This window comes from Miscanthus floridulus, chromosome 17, assembly GCF_019320115.1.
Source record: "Miscanthus floridulus cultivar M001 chromosome 17, ASM1932011v1, whole genome shotgun sequence".
In the NCBI taxonomy this organism is placed as follows: Eukaryota; Viridiplantae; Streptophyta; class Magnoliopsida; order Poales; family Poaceae; genus Miscanthus; species Miscanthus floridulus.
In genome coordinates this window covers 100,883,754-100,901,144 of record NC_089596.1, presented here as the reverse complement: position 1 = coordinate 100,901,144, position 17,391 = coordinate 100,883,754, and the positions used below count along the sequence as shown (strand labels likewise).

Genomic DNA, 17,391 nt, shown 5'->3' with positions numbered 1-17,391 from the left:
GGGCTGCAATGCTGGGGTATGTGAATGAAAAGGCTTGAGTCAAGCTAGTTCAGGACAGTTTTTTGTTAGTTTATTAATTTTCTGATTAAATTAGAACCAACGGGAAGTTTTAATTGGGAAATGAAGTATAAGTGAATGTTTTAGTCATCATGACTAAATTTTTCGTTACGGTAATTTGTATATAGATTTATCCCGCATGGGGAGAAGTTTGGCATGGTACTTATGCTAGTCAATCCTGCACGGCGAGAGAAGTTTTGTGATGATTCATATCTTTTTGTATCCCGTATAGCGAGAGAAGTTTGGGTAGCTTTTATGCTATCCTAGTACTGACCATGGCACAATAGAAATGCACCGTCATGGTCAATACTAATCAAAGAACAAGAAAAAGATGCAAGCGTGACTTGCAAAAGTACAGTTAATAAAAGACTTCGTCGAGTTCTTGAAGTAGAATGAGGAAAGTGTACTCCTATACGGATCAAGAAATAACTTTATTTATATGGCATAATCATATGAATAAAGTAAGTCATAAGTGTCTACTCGTTCATAGTTTTATGAATAGTTCTCGAAATTATGGCAGTATAGTTCATGCCATATTTTGAGGGAGAGAATTGTGAGGTGAATTAAGAGTAAGAATTAAGATCAGTTAAGAAACTACTCTTCATTAAGAGTGAGATAAAGATGTTGATGAATGTGTACTCTTCATTAAGAGTGAGATACAAATTTTGTAAGAAACTGAGTGAGATAAAGATTTTGATGAATGTGACCACCGGTCATAACAATGATACCCCTAAGCAAAGAAACAATTAAATTCCTGGATTTTTTAAAGTTCCGAGAGGAAGATAGCATAGTCACCATCAAAGATATTAAAGCGGTACTTAAAGCGCCATATAAGGTTTTAACAGATTGAACCCAAATAAGAAATTGGAAGATACACTATCTTTATAAAAGATGGGATGATCTGGGGAGCACGGTATGTAGAGACCTATGACTTGAAGAGAAGCGGGACTGCGTGCCCACTTTAGTGATTCAAAACAATAAATTTCTCGATACCTGTTGATGTTGTATAACTTATACAACACCTGTTGTTGGCTCTTCGAAGAAAATGAATAATATAAACAAGGATCTTGTGATACAGGAGCTTGTAGAATCAATTGCCTCTTGACAATGAAGAGCAACAACAACCCCACATGAAAGTGTCAGTAGCTGAGACCCTAGAAGGTCTCAAAGAATTAGTAAACTAGTTTTCTGATGACTATGAAGTCTATGTTAGCGAAGAAATTCAAATGGAGGGTTCTCCCACCTCATTAGAAGAAGCCATGAGAAGCGTTTACTCGTTTGAATGGCAAGGAGCTATGGAAGTTGAAATGAATTCGATGAACACCAATGATGTTTGGGACTTAGAAGAAATTCCTAATGGAGGCAAAATGGTAGGCTGTGAAAGGGTCTACAAGACAAAATGTGACTCCAAAGGGAATGTTGAAAGATATAAAGCATGACTCATAGCAAAAGGCTTTACGCAAAGAGAATGAATAGATTACGATGAGAGTTTTCTCTCCAGTCTCATGCAAGGATTCTTTTAGAATCATAATGGTATTATTAGCACATTAGGATTTAGAGTTACATCAGATGGATGTAAAGACGGCATTCCTCAATGGGGATTTGTATGAAAACCTTTACATGGCACAACCCAAAGGTTTTGTCGTGGAAGAAAAAGAACGTATGTGATGCCGCCTGTAAAAATCCATTTATGGGTTAAAACAAGTCTCTAGACAGTAGTATTTGAAGTTGATAAAACGATAAGAAAGTTTGGGTTTAAATAAAATGAGAAGGACAATAGCGTTTATGCGAAGTTCAAGAATGGAAAATTTTTTTTCCACATCCTATGTATAGATGACATCCTACTAACTAGTAGTAATGTTAATCTACCATTGGAGAAGAAAAAGTCTTTGTCCTCAAGTTTTAATGTAAATGATCTTGGTGAAGCCTCAATGGTTCTAGGAATTGAAATTCACCGAGATAAATGAAAAGGGGTATTAGGACTATCGCAAAGGCATACTTAGAAAAGATTCTAAAGAAATAAAGTGTGCATGCGAGTAAACTTACGCCTGCTCCTATAGTCAAGGGTAATAGATTTGGGAACATTTAATGTTCCAGGAACCGATATAAGATCAATCAAATGAACATGGTTCTATATGCTTCAGCTATTGGAAGCTTAATGAATGTACAAGTAAGAACTTACCCTGACGTATCTTACGTATCTGGGAAATTTTGGCAGAAGTCTAGTCCAGATATAGATTGTTGGAATAGAGTTAAGAATGTCTTGCAATTTTTGCAAAGTATCATAGGCCTCATGCTGAGTAACAAAGAACAAGTACTCTCAAATAGTTGTGGGTACAAATGTTAAGTTTTGACGAAATGTGTAGTGAAATCCATAGTGCTAACACTCGCAGTTGGAGTATTATTGTAGAAAAGCTCCAATAAAATAGTTGTGGTGTCATCAATGATGCATACCATAGTATAGCTTGTCATGAGGCCTCAGGAACAGGCAAAAGTGGTTAAGGAAATATGTACCCGGATTTAACAATGGTAGTCAACAGCAATAACCATTTAAAGTAGTTAACTCCTAAGACAACAGGTCAAGTGTGCTGTCAAACACATTGACATTAAGTTATAAAGCAAGTACTTGCGGATTTAACAATGTTGTAAAGGAGAAAATCCAAAATTATTTTGAAAGCATTGAGCATATAAGTATCAAGCAAGTACTTACGGATCCGCTTACCAAAGGCTAACCACCCGGTGTGTTCAGAGAACACACAATCGACATGGGTTCACGGGAAAGCCTATGATTTCTGGATACTAAGGGCCTAGTTGAGAATCTATTTCAAAACAGATATGTGCATTGTAGTTGTTTAATCTAATGGCAACTGACCATGACGATGAGACACACTCTATGCACTGATCTATGATGGAATGGGAAAAAAATAAAGTAAGTTAAGTTTAAGTCATAAGGTGAGATCAACGGGGAGAATGTTAGATTGATCTCTACCAGTTGGCCCAACGGCCAATTGGGCCATTGATCCGCGCCCTGATCGGGGGCGCCTAGCCGTTTTCCTGGTTGATGGGCCCCCGTCGCGCATCACTATAAAGAGGAAGGTGGGGGTCGGGGCGCAAAGTACGAGGTTCACAGCAGCCACCAGCACCCCACCGACGTCCTAACCCTAGACCGATCGAGAGGGTATGCTGTGAGCAGCGGGAAGCGCCATCGCCTTCGCCGCCGCCACTGGACCGCACCTCCACATCGCTGCTACCTTGTCGGCGACTCCATGGCCGCGACTGCCTCTCGATGAGGTACTTAACAAGGTATTGTCTAAGTCAAGTTCTACCCACTGATCTGCACTACAAATCTTATCAAATCCTCCTCCTCGTCTTCGTGCTCCTCGTCTTCGCTGGTACAACTGGTGTGTCCCGAAGGCGCTTTTGGCGGCGAGTATTCTTCCAATTTCTGAATAGGGGTTACGATGCTTGATCAGGGGTTAGTATACTTCGATCGTCGATGCAGATTGGGGAATATAAGGGATTATAAAAGGCATGACAATAGGGTTCGTGTGAAAGTTCAAATGACTGAAGCAATATGGCAACAGGAAAAGCAACTGAACGCACCTTTCCAAGGGCGTCCATCCTTTCATCCATCGTTAGATCACTTAGGTCAGACAACATCTCCCCGAGGAAAGCTCCGAAACAATTTGAGAACAGAAGTAGAGTAAGGCGGAAACAGTTCGAAAAAAATCTGCCTTCACCTGATGGGATGCCTGCCATGCTTGCCTCAAAGTCTCAAACGTTGAAGGCGAGGATGGCGGCGGCGGGGTAAGTGTGTGTTGTGTTGAGTTTGAGGAGCTGAAGAAGACCTGGCCAACCGAAGGGCCCAGTACGGCCCACGACGGTTTCCAAGATGGTTAGGTGCTAATGGGCCGCATTATCGGTGCCAACTGGCAACTAGGATTAAAAAAAAGCATGAAGTGGTTACACGAGAAAAGCCGAATTTGCAGATCGACACGAGCACTCAGAAAGAATGGTGATCACCAAAATAAAAGGGAAAACTTGAACACTCGATAATCGAGTTCAGCAACCAGCAGCTTAACATTGGTCAGGTCCACGGACGCCGTGGCCCTCCTTAGTATAGACATCATATTCCTATCGAGGCTCTGCCTCACAATCTTGCCCACGGTGGTATCCCGGCGGCAATCCTTCGCCTCCCGGCCGTCCTCGCCGGCGACGTCGTCGTCGGGGCACGACGTGCCGCCGTCTCCCTCCATGCGAGGCCCCGAGTGCGCCCTGATCCTGCTGCTCTGCGGCCCTTCCTCCTTGAACCACTGCAGGATCTTGGCCGCCCGCCTCTGCGCCAGCGGGCTGCCGAGTAGCGAGACCTCCAGGAGCGCCTGCACGACGCCGAGCTGGCGCATCCTGCGCCGCAGCGCGCGGCTGCCTTGCGCGAGCACCATGGCCAGGTACGTCGCGTGCTCCTGGCACCGCGCGCTCTCGTGCCGCGTCATGGCCTCCAGGACCGCCCGCGCCGCCGCCTCGCCCTCCTCCTCCTCCTCCATCGCCTTCCTCGCCGCCGGGCTCGCCGCCGCCAGCTCCCCGAGGATGCACAGCACCGCCTCGGAGGTCTTCCGGTCCAGCGACAGGGACAGGGACAGCAGCGCGCGCACGGCGCCGCTGGAGACCACGTCGCGCGCGTGCTCGAGCTTCTTCGACAGGTTGCGGAGGGCCGCCAGGCACGGCAGCTTCGTGTCGGACGGGACGTCGGCGGCGCTGAGGGTGGCCACGAGGAACGGCAGGAGCTCGGTGGTGGAGAGGGGGAAGTCGGTGCTGGCCAGTGACGAGATGGAAAGGACCAGCAGCGCCAGCTCCTGGCTTCTCGACAAGTCCTTCTCGTCCGTGAGCTGCGGCAGCTTCTTGAGCAGACCGGCCTTGACGATGTGCACCTTATTTCTGAAAACCAAGAGCAGAAGCTCATCAGCACTTCAGCAGATAACCAAAATGGCAACAGATTTCAGATGGACAGAAAACATACTGCAATGTGGAGTTCAGAGAACAATTTTGCCCTTTTCTCAATTACCTAAAGTTGCAGTGCTAATAGAGCACTACTTTTTTTCAATCGCCTAAAATTGCAGAACAGAATGACAAGAGATGGGCTAAAAACATGCTGTAAATTCAGAGAAAAAACATACTGTAAATTCAGAGAAAGGCCTTGCCAGTTTTCCATCAACTACTCAAACTGCAGTACTAATATGTAATACGCAATTCAGGAGAAACAATACAGTAATATATAGATCTATTCATTCTGAACCCATGAATTGTTGAATTCTAATCCAGTCAGTTAGACGCTTCTTGGAGCATTCAGAAGGGATGGCTTAATGTCATGCATCACGGTCTATTGGATTACGGTCTGTTCTATCATTCTATCATCTGCGTGCTTCACGGGTGCCATTGTGGTTTTCAGTTTCCTTCCACTGTCAGTGTCACCATTGGCATTTGGCAGTCGATGCAACACCACCATGCCGTGCAGGCAAATTAGCAACGAGTGCAAGTCCACATCAACCCTAGTAGAAACTGGGTACGTACGTCCAAGTTCTCAACGTGGGGGTGTCACACACATGGTGTCTGTCTTTTCCTGACGCACCATGTATATGCTTGTCACTATCTGGGGCCCATGGCCATATCCACATGACATACCAAATATGCATTATGCTAAGGGGGAAAAAATAAAGCACAAATGTCTCTCTAATATAAGAGCTACTCTGTAGCTGGTTTCGTCAAAGTGATGAAACCAACGAAAAGAAACACATGGTTAGGGGACTTGGGTCCATTTTGTTTGGCAAACTTTGTCTGCAGAAAACAAGGGAGGCGCTGAAACCTGAAAGAGCTGAGCCTGAGAGAGTATATATTGTACGTTTGGGCTGCCTAACACCAACCAACAAAGCAGAAAACTGGAGCCGGATAAAGCGCTGACATTATGTGTTTCTGGTCAATTATTTTGTCAGATCAAATAACAATGGCGCGAGGGGACTCTGGCAGTGGCAGACGCAAAGGTTGGCACGTGCTCGACTAAGACCTTGTTTGGATGCGCATGTATTCGTCTAAATCCACATGTGTTGAAGTAGATTGGAGTGGATTTAAACTAAATTCCATTCCATTCCACTCTAACACATGTGGATTGAAGTAGATACACATGCATCGCCTAATGGTTTGTGGAAAGCAGCAACCGGCAAGAATTGATGGGCGTGCATATTGTTTAAGAAGGACTTTGACAAATGCTGCTCAAAAGGTCAAAGCAGTTTGAGAGAGACTTGGCATGGCAGAGACAACCGGCCAATGGGGGACACCTTTGTCAAGGCTAACCAATTCTTTTTTCTCGATTAAAGCTAACCAGTTCTGATCTGTCAATCCTTTGTTATTTGGTTTTGCGAAAATTGTGAATGTAAAGCATCGTGACTGACTACAGCGCAGTTTATGTATATATGTGTGCAAGTGCAGCAACCCAGACCCAGAGTTTTTGAATTCAAGCGAAATATATAAGCAGCGTCCTAAATTCAACTTCTTCGAGAAGGATCGCATGTACTTTCTGACGTCAAGAGTTCTTTTTTTCCCCCATGGAGAAGTAGCAGTTGATGAGGACTTGAGACACAACTTGTTGACTCCAAAATCTGAACAACAGGTGGATTTCAAATTCAAAGCAAACCTAACCGTAAGTGAGGAGAAGAAAGGCAGCTGGACACTCCGGAACAGAAACGTTAAATCACTATATTCGAAAAGAAATTGTTCAAAAACGTGGCCCTCTTTTTTGCTTGAATTTTGGAAAAAGATCATTGCTCCCCAATTCAAATCTCATTCAGCAGAGCCATACTACGCTACTACCCACTCTGTTTTCCCTCCCCAAAAGAGTTTCTAGTCTAGTAGTAAAATGGCTCAAAAGAAGTTGCAGGCGAGAAGAATCTCGAGGAAAGAACACACTGACGCACGCAACAAGCACCGAGAATCAGTGACCAACCTGTGCGTCCCTCTGGTGAGCTCGAGCAGCGCCCCGGCCGCGGCCACGCGCGCTCCCGCGGCGCCCCGCGCGTCAGCCAACATGTCCAGGAGCGGCGGCACGACGCCGAGCTCGGGCAGGAGGCGCTTCGTCCGCTCGTCCCCGCACGCCAGCCTCGCGACCTCCCCCGCGGCGTCCCGCCTCTCCTCCGCCGCCGCGCCGAAGCTGAGCCACCTCACCGCGGCCCTCATCGACGCGGCGTCGTCGACCGCTGCTGCCCCCATCCCCGCCACCACCACCACCAGTAAGGCCGGCTCGGTGGCGCCGGTGCATGCGCACGAACGCACGTAGCTGCTGCCGAGGTGGCCGGTGGTGGCGGCGGCGGCGGCGGTGGTTGTGGTGGCGGTGGTGTACGTTTTTGTTTTTTCGCGCGGGCAACGTAGCGCCGAGGCGGGCGCGCGATTGGGTTGGGGTGGGTTGGGCTTTGTCTCGGCACAGGCGTTTTGTGGGGAAGTGCCCCCGGCGGCTGACGTGTGGAGCACAGGGTTTGCTGGCACGCATTCATACCCACCTCAATCCACGTGGGTTAAAGTGGATTAAAATGAAAAATAGTATAAATTCTATCTTAATTCACTAACATATACTTCCTCCGTACTGGTATTAGAAGTCGTCCTACACTCTGTCGGCCAGAGCAGATTAGAAGTCGTCCGTGTGGCGAGGCATGGGTCTTGGACTTATTTGGCCCTGCGTACTTGCGCCGCGCCGCACGCTTCGTTCCCCGACGTAATTAACGCCACACGCCTCGCCTTCCTTCCTCGCCTGTTGCCACTCTTCGGTCGAGACGTCGTGCCTCTCTTCGTCCTCGCCATGGACTCCGACTTGCCGCTCGCCCTGGACTCGGAATCGCCGCTCGCCGTGGCCTCCTTGTCGCCGGACTCGATGGTCATCGCGCCGGAGTCCGTGGCTCCGGATCTTCTCGTCGAGCTGCAGGACTCTGTCCCGCCGGAGTCGGAGGTGGCGCCCAAGGACGACTCCTCCCCACTGGACTCCAAGATGGTGCCGGAGTCCCTCGAGTTCGTGCCGGACTCCATGGCGCCGGAGTCGGAGCACGCGTTGCCGCCGGGCGCTTTTGTTTGCGCTCGCTGTCATCTCGTCCATGAGGACCGCCAAGCGTGGGATCGTGCACACTCGCATTTCTGGCCATGCTCTCGCTGCGGTCTCGTGCACTTGGAATACATGCTCCTCGCCATGCTTTACTGCCTCGACGAGTTCGACTGCAAGGTTTTCATCCCCGGTCTGGACAAAGTCGTGATGCATGGCAACAGTATCAAGTTTGATCCACAAGTGATCAAGATGCTCGACGAGAAGTGCGAACGTGAGCTCGCTGCCAGGAAGGATGACGACAAAGCAACGGTAAGATAACAAGCTTTACTTCTAATTAGTTAATTATTGCAAGGAAAATAACAGCAGCAATGTCTCTACTAATGAAGAACACTGCAACGTTCTAAAGCTTCCAATATCTAATTAGTAGCTTTTTCTCTCTACAATGCAGCAAGTGTAGTCTCAGCTTCATCTAGCAAGGATGGTGGGCACGGGATAGAAGTTGGCATGCGCCCTTGTCTTTCTAATGTCTCCTTTTTCATGTGAGGGATGTTGAAGTTGTTGTTGCCTTTCTTCGTCATTGCTTCTATTAAAACAGTTTGTAGTGTTACAAAGATGCGGTTTGCTTTACGTGGACAATACTCCATGAATGCCTACAAAAATCAGTGATGAAATTAGTTGTTGGAATGATGAAAAATGTGTGAACAATTTGATCAATCATGTGTGAACACTACCTGCTGCACGGCTGGAACTAGGTCTTGAGTAGTTTTTGCATTCTTTTTGTATTGAATTGCTTGAATTGCTCGAAAAAAACCCAAGTCCAAAATGTTGAAATCAGGAGAATTTGGTGGTTGAGAAATGAGCCGAATATCAAAACCATCTCTCTTTGCATGCTCACAAAACAATGGATCATCCAACTTTAAATGTGAAGGTGCATTGTCTTGTTGAATGAAAATAGGATTGCCCACATCTTCTCTTGGCCACTTGGCTCTAATAGCCGGCAAGACTTGGTTAATCATGAATTCTCTAATGACATCTCTTGTGATACTTGTAATGGGCTTCATAACCATATCTCCACGGACACGGCCGGTTATTGCATTACTTCTTTGAGCCGGTTCATAAGTGACAAGAGGAAAACATCCAATTCTACCATAAAAAATGCACTCCCCATCTCTAAACCTCGGCCGAGCACAAACACACAAAAACATGAGCCTAGGGATGTAGTTTTTGTTCTTACAAGTCCTATGTGGATCGTCTTCTTCGGGGAGCAAGTAATACTTTTCAGATTTTTGGGTGAGGTAGAACCATTTTTCATCAATGAAGACAAAGTAAAAAAAATCCTTAAACCTTGGATCACCACTCAACCCCCTCTCAATCATGTCAATACACTACTTTAACCTAGTCTTTTTATTACCTTCAGTGAGATAGGGCTTGATGCTACTAGAATGGCGCCTTAACAAACCTCTTCTCAAATACCTTTGCACCTTCCATTTGCTAATGTTTAGTTTGGCACAAACATCTTGTATGGTCATCCTCTCCTTCAGAGGAATGTCACGCAAGGTTTCCAAATTAATAGGAATTGCCTTACGACCAACTCTACCCTTTTTTTAAACTAGAGACCACAACCGGGACGGAGTTTGCAAGTTGTGTTTTACCTCTCCTCCATATGCGCTGAACTGTCCGAAGGTGCAGATCAAATTGATCAGCAATAATATGGGTATCTTTCTTGTGGAGTATCCTGTTATTGCTTCTAGCCAACAACGCTTGATAAACTTGCTTTCTCAAATCTTCTGACATCTCTTTCCTTCGGTGGTGCACTTCAACATTAGCCTCGGCAACATGCTCTATTTCAAAAAAAAAAACATTATCATCCTCCAGTACAGGCTCAATCGAAAAGCAAGGAAGCAAACTTACCGATGTCATTATCATCCTCCGGTACAGGCTCGTTGAGGTCTAACCCAGCGTTGCCTTCTTCAGCTTCCGGTACAGGCACTTTTAGATCGAAGGTAGCAAGTGAGCTGGCCATTTGTGCGGGTGTTTTGTTTGTGCTTGTTAATTTGCAGCTGGCCGGGCGTATAAATACGAATGGGAACCCAATCGTCATCGCAGCCGAGCGTCCAGTGAAAACAAGGAAAACTTGGCGCGGCAAAACGTCCGGCGAGTGCGCAACTAGGCGTCCAGCGTGCGTTCAACGAAACGCAAAAAAACGAAGCGCGCCATCGACGGAAAAACGGAAAAAGACGCGCCCAGGCACCAGCGTGCACGTCCTGCACAGGGCCATGCAAACACATGCACAAAAACAAGCAAAAAATACGACGAGGTAGGGGATCGAACCTGCACCGCAATGGTCCCCGCGCCCACCACGCTAGCCTAGCCAGTCCGCCGTTGGTTTGTTTCTCATATGAAACATACCGCAATTGCATTTAATAGGGGTAGATAGGGAAAACTTATCCCTAATTAATGACTCCTTGGTATGCACAATCATGTCTTAAACGACTTCTAATACCAGTACGGAGGGAGTATAGATTAAGGTGAATACGAGTATATCTAAATAAACCCGTAGGGGTGGGGTTCGGTTCGTCTGTTGGGCCCTTGACGTGGTGGTACCTGTACCGCACCGTGACACCACCAGCGGCACCGCCCGGGAAAGCTGCAAAAGTGGCGACGGCCGGCCGGCTTTGTGCTGTGTTGGGGGTGAGCCGCCTCGTGCTCGTGCCCTTTTCTTGTGATGACTTGTGTGAGCATGGCCGCCGGCGGCCAGCGTTATCACGTACGTAACGTACCCAGGGTACGTACATGCATGCAAGACCGATGTGTAGTACCATGCTTCTCCCGCCGGCTACGTTGGGGAATTATGGCGAGCGGTGCTTTTGACGAAAAACGATGTGAATACGTGCCTTTTTTTCCCTGGCCTGGAATTTCCTAACCCGATCTTCTAAGAAGAATTTATATCGTCGTTGCGATGACTGAATTGTGACATGAAAAACATGTCTGGCTGCGTGCGTGGCCACATTTCCTTATGGTCGGCTTATTAGGCACTCTCTTCGTCCCAAATTATAAGATTCCAAGAATTTTGGAGATTTAAAGCATCTCGAGTTTGACCAAATTTATATGATAAGATAATAATATTTATGATACCAATTAAATATCATTAGGTTCTTCATTAATTATATTTTTATAGTATATTTATTTGATGTTATAAATATTTATAATTCTCTCTATAATTTTGGTTAAACTTGAGAGGCTTTGACTCTATAAGATTCTTAGAATGACTTGTAATTTAGAACGGATGGAGCATGAAACTAGGTATGTACGGGTCCTTCTGCATACACGATGGTGATGTTACTCGTTAGGTATCGATGTACGAATTCAGTTTTGAGTAGCACTGCAACAGAAATTTATTGCTGCTGCTCGATCAGCAAATTCAGTTCGAATGCAACCGTTTGATGTCAGGGCGTTTACGACGATGGTGCCATGGTAGCCATCTCAAGGCAAAGATGGTGAACGAAAATTAAGAAAAACTCTGGTGTCAAATGGCAAGCTACAGCACTAACATACACTCTATTTTTACATATTTCAACCGCTTGATTTTCCAAGGGACCCACATCATCGGCTGAGTCTAATAAATATTTGGCTGAGCTTTGGCCGGCTAGCTGATACTCGCATGCTCATTGATTAATAAGCGCTGGTAGCCTGCATGGTGGGTCGGCTGGCTCGGACAGAAATGGTGGTGGTGGAGCATTATAAGAAAAAAAGCGTTAGAGATCCATTAGTGTAGTGGTGTGCTTGACAGTGACTAAGCTCAGGCCATTATCCCCTTGTTAGATAAGGGACGAGGTCTGAAATAAATTTTGTTATGATATAATAACTAGAAAGTTGGTTTGCTCAGATAGTACCAGTAGCTAGCCTTTATTATAATAACATCTAAATTTTTTACTTAAAATTATTTTAAAATAGTTCTTTATTTGTTTGTTGTAAATGTATTTTCTCTATGCGCTTGCCCTGCATCATCGACACAAAAATCCAAAAGCTATTATCAACCAATCCATTAGCCCTCCTCTTGTATTTCTCTACTACTATTTTGTGATTATGCATTTTGTGCCCTTAACAAACCAAGGCATCCTTCAGTTCCTCTTGTTGAGCTCAATTTCTTGATAAAATCATTGTCCAAATCTCTCACCTATTGTACAGTTTTATCCCTCATGTAAATACCTCCTGTAATTTTTTTCGAGAACGCGCATTAGCTCGTATTTCGTTAAGAAAAAGTTTGGAGAATACAAAGTCCAAAGAGCACACGGTGAGATGCCATAGCATCCCTGGAACGACGAAAGTAAAAGGAAAGGAAAACAACTGCGGCGGCGCACGGGGTTTTGATTTACATCGACCGTTTTGCGACTAAGCCGACTTGCTAAGCACTAGACTGTACTCGCAACGAAGAAGACCGACAGCGCCACGAAGGCAAGAACCCTGCGCCAATCCACGCATTCGCCTCCTCGATGATGAGATGATGCAGCTGGTGCGGCAGAAGGGACGCTCCATCGAACACTCGCCGGTTCCGTTCCTTCCAGTTCCACAAAGACCAGGCAACCAGCATGAGCGCAGAGTCGAAACTCTTGCGAGTGGTAGATGGTGCACTTGCTCTCTCCGTTGTTGAGCTTGACATAATCTCGTACCTTCTCCTAGGAGCCCGTACTTATCTTTTGCTACCCTAATAAAACATTACAAGATTCATCACCCAAATGCTATTTATGTCTGCTATCGCCTTTGGTCTCGGTCCTGTCATTGTGCTATCATCAGTTGATGACCGAGCCACCGAGGCGAGCCGTGCGACGGTGTTGGGCCGCTGAGGAAATGGCCCGTGCGTGGATCGCCATCGCAGGCCTCGCACGTGGTGGACGCAGATGGAAACAGCAGTGGTCCGCTAGGCCGATGGATGGGTAGTTGGGCCGTAGTTGTGCGGACAGCGAGCCTTCGGCATTTTCCCATCGGGTGATCGGGTGTCGTTCTCGGCGGGGATTCAGCTGCCCCACGGACATATCCCGTGATGCCACACGAGATCGCGACTAGTGAAGTGAAATCAATCCACCAAGTATTCGTTGTTGCGGCTCAATCCTGCTCCAATCAATCCATCAATCTGCTGCTAAGCCACGGGTGCATCCATCCAACGCTGACACCACCACCAATTGTCCAATTGTTAATCTCACCGTACGTACGTGACGTGACACGCGCAGAAAACGCACACTGCTTGCTTGCGTGGAGTAACCCAACCCCAGCGAACAATGGCACGCGGAAAAGCGGCCCAAGACCGGCGGTCCGCGCCGCGCTGTGCGTGTATGATGCATCCGGCACGGACGGCGTGGGCATCGGCATTCGGCAACGCCACGCCGCGACGGCAAGGCAGCCCAAGAGCTCTGCTGCAGTTTGCTCGCTGCCGCGCACCGTGCACGGCGGCGCCCGCGGTCTCGAGATCGGCACGAGCAGCGCGGGGGGACGCTAAAAAAGGACGCCGCCTGCGCCACGCCGCGCAACCCGCCAAAACCTCGTAGGTCCGCCGCGCACGTGAGCGGCGAACGGCCTGGGCAGCTACCAGCTAGCCCCGGCGTCGCATCACACGGCTGGCTTAGCCCTGACACGTCCGCCCTCATCAGTCACACACGACAGTCCCCACCCCCCACCAACCGCTCGCCACTCGCCACCCGCCTCGCCGTCCTTGGCTTGCTCGCTCGCGCAGCTGTCCTGCACTACACTGCACCCGGCTACATGGCGGCCTCCACCCTCGCGTTCGGGCACCCGAAAACCCTAGCCGCCGCCGGTGCCAAGACCCTCCCGACCTCCTCGTCCGTCTCCTTCCCGGCCACCCAGCAGCCCGCGTGCCTCCTCTCCTCGTCCTCCGCGTCCGGGGCCCGCCGCCGGGACGTCGCCGCCATGGTCTCCGCGCCGCCGGCCGTCGGCACCGCCATGCCGTTGCTCGACTTCGACACCTCCGTCTTCAACAAGGAGAAGGTCTCCCTCGCCGGCTACGAGGAGGTGCGCCGCTCCCCCCACTCACCCACCGCCGTCCCCCTTTCGCTACTCCGTGGATGGATGGATGAATAATCTCTCCGCCGTTTCGGTTCGATTTGATTTGTTTGGTCTCTGATTGGTTTTCGTGGCGCAGTACATCGTGCGCGGCGGGAGGAACCTGTTCCCGCTGCTCCCGGAGGCGTTCAAGGGGGTCAAGCAGATCGGAGTCATTGGATGGGGCTCGCAGGTTCGACACACATGCCCCCCACACTTCCTCTTCCGCTGTCATGTAGACGGTCGGTTGTGTATGTGCAGCATATGTAAGCTGTGATTAAGTACTGAGCGACTGTCCTTAAATCGGCACATCAGTGTTGTTACATCTAGTAGATGGCATCGATTCGCATGGATTTCTACTGCTGTTTGGGTTCAGGGCTCACATGCTGCTGTTCCTTTTGCAGGGTCCTGCCCAAGCTCAGAATCTGAGAGATTCACTGGCTGAAGCAAAGTCAGACATTGTTGTGAAGGTTAGTTCTTCTCTGGTGGGACTAATATATCTTAGGCTTAGCACTGATACATGGGAAAACCACATGGACTGAAAGATCTGTACTTTTTTCGACCCAAAGAAAAAAACAAAACAAGACCTATACTTTGCTTCAGGGGAAAAAATCTAATTTTATTTTTCCTCTGGCCTATTTTCTTTGAATTTTTAACTTCAATTGGAGAGTGTTACAATTCTTTATTATGTGCAACTTGGACATGGCAATCATGAGCCAGATATTCTGCCTTCTGCTTTCAGATTGGTCTCCGGAAAGGATCCAAATCTTTTGAGGAAGCACGTGCTGCTGGATTCACTGAAGAGAGTGGAACCTTGGGCGATATCTGGGAAACTGTCTCAGGCAGCGATCTTGTGTTGCTGCTGATATCTGATGCTGCACAGGTTTGCTCCATGTTCACTAGCTGCACGGTTTCATGTGCATTCTTTTGTATATGTATACTTCTGCCTGATGCTTGACCTGTGCCAAGTCTTCTACAAGAGGTTATTTTGTTCCCTGCTGGTTAGTTCAACCTATATGTCGTTCTGTAGCACACCCATTCATCATTTCATTACACTGATATGGTACTTAATTGTTACATCTTTGGTTTCATTCTTCCTGAAAGTTGGATTTCACTTTCTGCAGGCTGACAACTATGAGAAGATCTTCTCTCACATGAAACCAAACAGTATCCTTGGTTTATCTCATGGATTTCTTCTGGGACATTTGCAATCACTTGGACTTGATTTCCCAAAGAACATCAGTGTGATTGCTGTATGCCCCAAGGGAATGGGTCCATCTGTTCGCAGGCTTTATGTTCAGGGCAAGGAAGTCAATGGTGCTGGCATCAACTCTAGCTTTGCTGTGCACCAGGTATGTTTGAAGCTTTGCTGTGCTCATCAATGTTTTATTTTTTATTTCTATTTGTTTGATCTATTGAAAACATATTTCAGATGCATTTGGTGACAGATGTGCTTTATACTTTTACTAATGTTGTTTCATTGTGTAGGATGTTGATGGAAGGGCAACTGATGTTGCTCTAGCATGGTCAGTTGCGCTTGGCTCCCCCTTCACGTTTGCTACTACCTTAGAACAGGAGTACAAGAGCGATATCTTTGGAGAGCGAGGTGATCATACTGACCTGTTCATGGTGCCTCTAATAATTGTACTGCAAGTATGTAACTAACCATTTAACATACAGGCATTTTGCTGGGTGCTGTCCATGGTATTGTGGAGGCTCTGTTTAGGAGATACACAGAACAAGGAATGGATGAAGAGTCAGCCTACAAAAACACTGTCGAGGGCATCACTGGGATCATCTCGAAAACCATCTCAAAGAAGGTATGCGGTTGTTCATCCTTATGCCAACCATTGTTGGTCTTTGTTTATTAGATTGTGTTCTTAATTTCCTGGTTGGACCCCAGGGGATGCTTGAAGTGTACAACTCGTTGAGTGAGGAAGGCAAAAAGGAGTTCAACAAGGCTTACAGTGCATCGTTTTATCCGTGCATGGATATACTCTATGAATGCTATGAAGATGTGGCCTCTGGAAGTGAAATCCGGAGCGTGGTGTTGGCTGGGCGGAGGTTTTACGTGAGTTCTGTTACATTAAACCATTATCTCTGATGTTGGTCGTGCTCATGGTTAAGCATACATTTTTTACACAATTTAAAATAAAATAATTATTATGTGTTCATAGGAGAAAGAAGGCCTCCCAGCTTTTCCAATGGGCAACATCGACCAAACTCGCATGTGGAAGGTTGGTGAAAAGGTGCGCTCAACCCGTCCGGAAGGTGATCTTGGCCCGCTCCATGCCTTCACTGCTGGAGTGTACATTGCCCTCATGATGGCTCAGGTAAGGTTTTTCCACCTTCTCAAGCGACAACCGATCGAGATAACCCTCAATGTTGTCAGTGGAGCTTACCCTTACCTCGTTTGATGTTGTGCAATGGCTTCAGATTGAGATCCTGAGGAAGAAGGGGCACTCCTACTCCGAGATCATCAACGAGAGCGTGATCGAGTCGGTGGACTCGCTGAACCCGTTCATGCACGCCCGTGGGGTTGCCTTCATGGTGGACAACTGCTCCACGACGGCCCGCCTGGGATCCAGGAAGTGGGCGCCGCGCTTCGATTACATCCTGACGCAGCAGGCCTTCGTGACGGTGGACAAGGACGCCCCGATCAACCAGGACCTCATCAGCAACTTCCTGTCAGACCCTGTCCACGGTGCCATCGAGGTCTGTGCCGAGCTGAGGCCCACCGTCGACATCTCTGTGCCTGCCAACGCCGACTTTGTGCGCCCGGAGCTCCGGCAGTCTTCCTAGATTGAGGCGGTGAGCAGAGAGAGGGAGGGAGAGGAAGAGAGGATTTCGTGTCCAGAGTTAGAACAGAGTGCTGTATGTTGTGCGACTGCTTGTAAGTCTGAACTGAACCTATGTGAGCTATCAGAGGACCTGAGAAAGCTTGGGCATCTGTTTTCGGAATAAAATGGGTCCTTCAATGGAATAACTCGGGAGGGTATGTATCTTGCTCAATGCTCATCATGACCTTATCTTTTCTTTTCTTTTTTTTTCTTTTTGGTAAAGGCCGGGCATTTGTACTCCTACCTTGAATCACTCGAAATGTTGCCTACGAGAGGACGAAGAGAGTATTATTAAGGCGCCCAAAATGGCCCACTTGTCACTGCGAACATAGGCCCATCTCTATAGGATTTGCCAACGGGCTC

At 47.5% G+C, this 17,391-nt stretch overlaps 2 protein-coding genes across 2 annotated transcripts; one reads left to right on the top strand and one right to left on the bottom strand.

The window, feature by feature from the left end:
- Positions 1–4,076: 4,076 nt before the first annotated feature.
- On the bottom strand, positions 4,077–7,489 carry LOC136516088 (U-box domain-containing protein 7-like). Its single transcript, XM_066509489.1, has 2 exons — positions 7,052–7,489; positions 4,077–4,992 (listed from the first exon to the last, which is right to left on the bottom strand). Exons 1-2 carry the CDS (start codon positions 7,312–7,314, stop codon positions 4,077–4,079), a joined length of 1,179 nt encoding a protein of 392 aa, XP_066365586.1. The 5' UTR covers positions 7,315–7,489.
- Positions 7,490–13,783: 6,294 nt separating this feature from the next.
- Positions 13,784–17,174, top strand: LOC136517408 (ketol-acid reductoisomerase, chloroplastic-like). The gene is made up of 10 exons (XM_066510963.1): positions 13,784–14,158; positions 14,289–14,381; positions 14,593–14,658; positions 14,931–15,071; positions 15,313–15,540; positions 15,677–15,794; positions 15,869–16,008; positions 16,092–16,259; positions 16,366–16,521; positions 16,625–17,174. Exons 1-10 carry the CDS (start codon positions 13,892–13,894, stop codon positions 16,988–16,990), a joined length of 1,743 nt encoding a protein of 580 aa, XP_066367060.1. The 5' UTR covers positions 13,784–13,891; the 3' UTR covers positions 16,991–17,174.
- Positions 17,175–17,391: the final 217 nt, after the last annotated feature.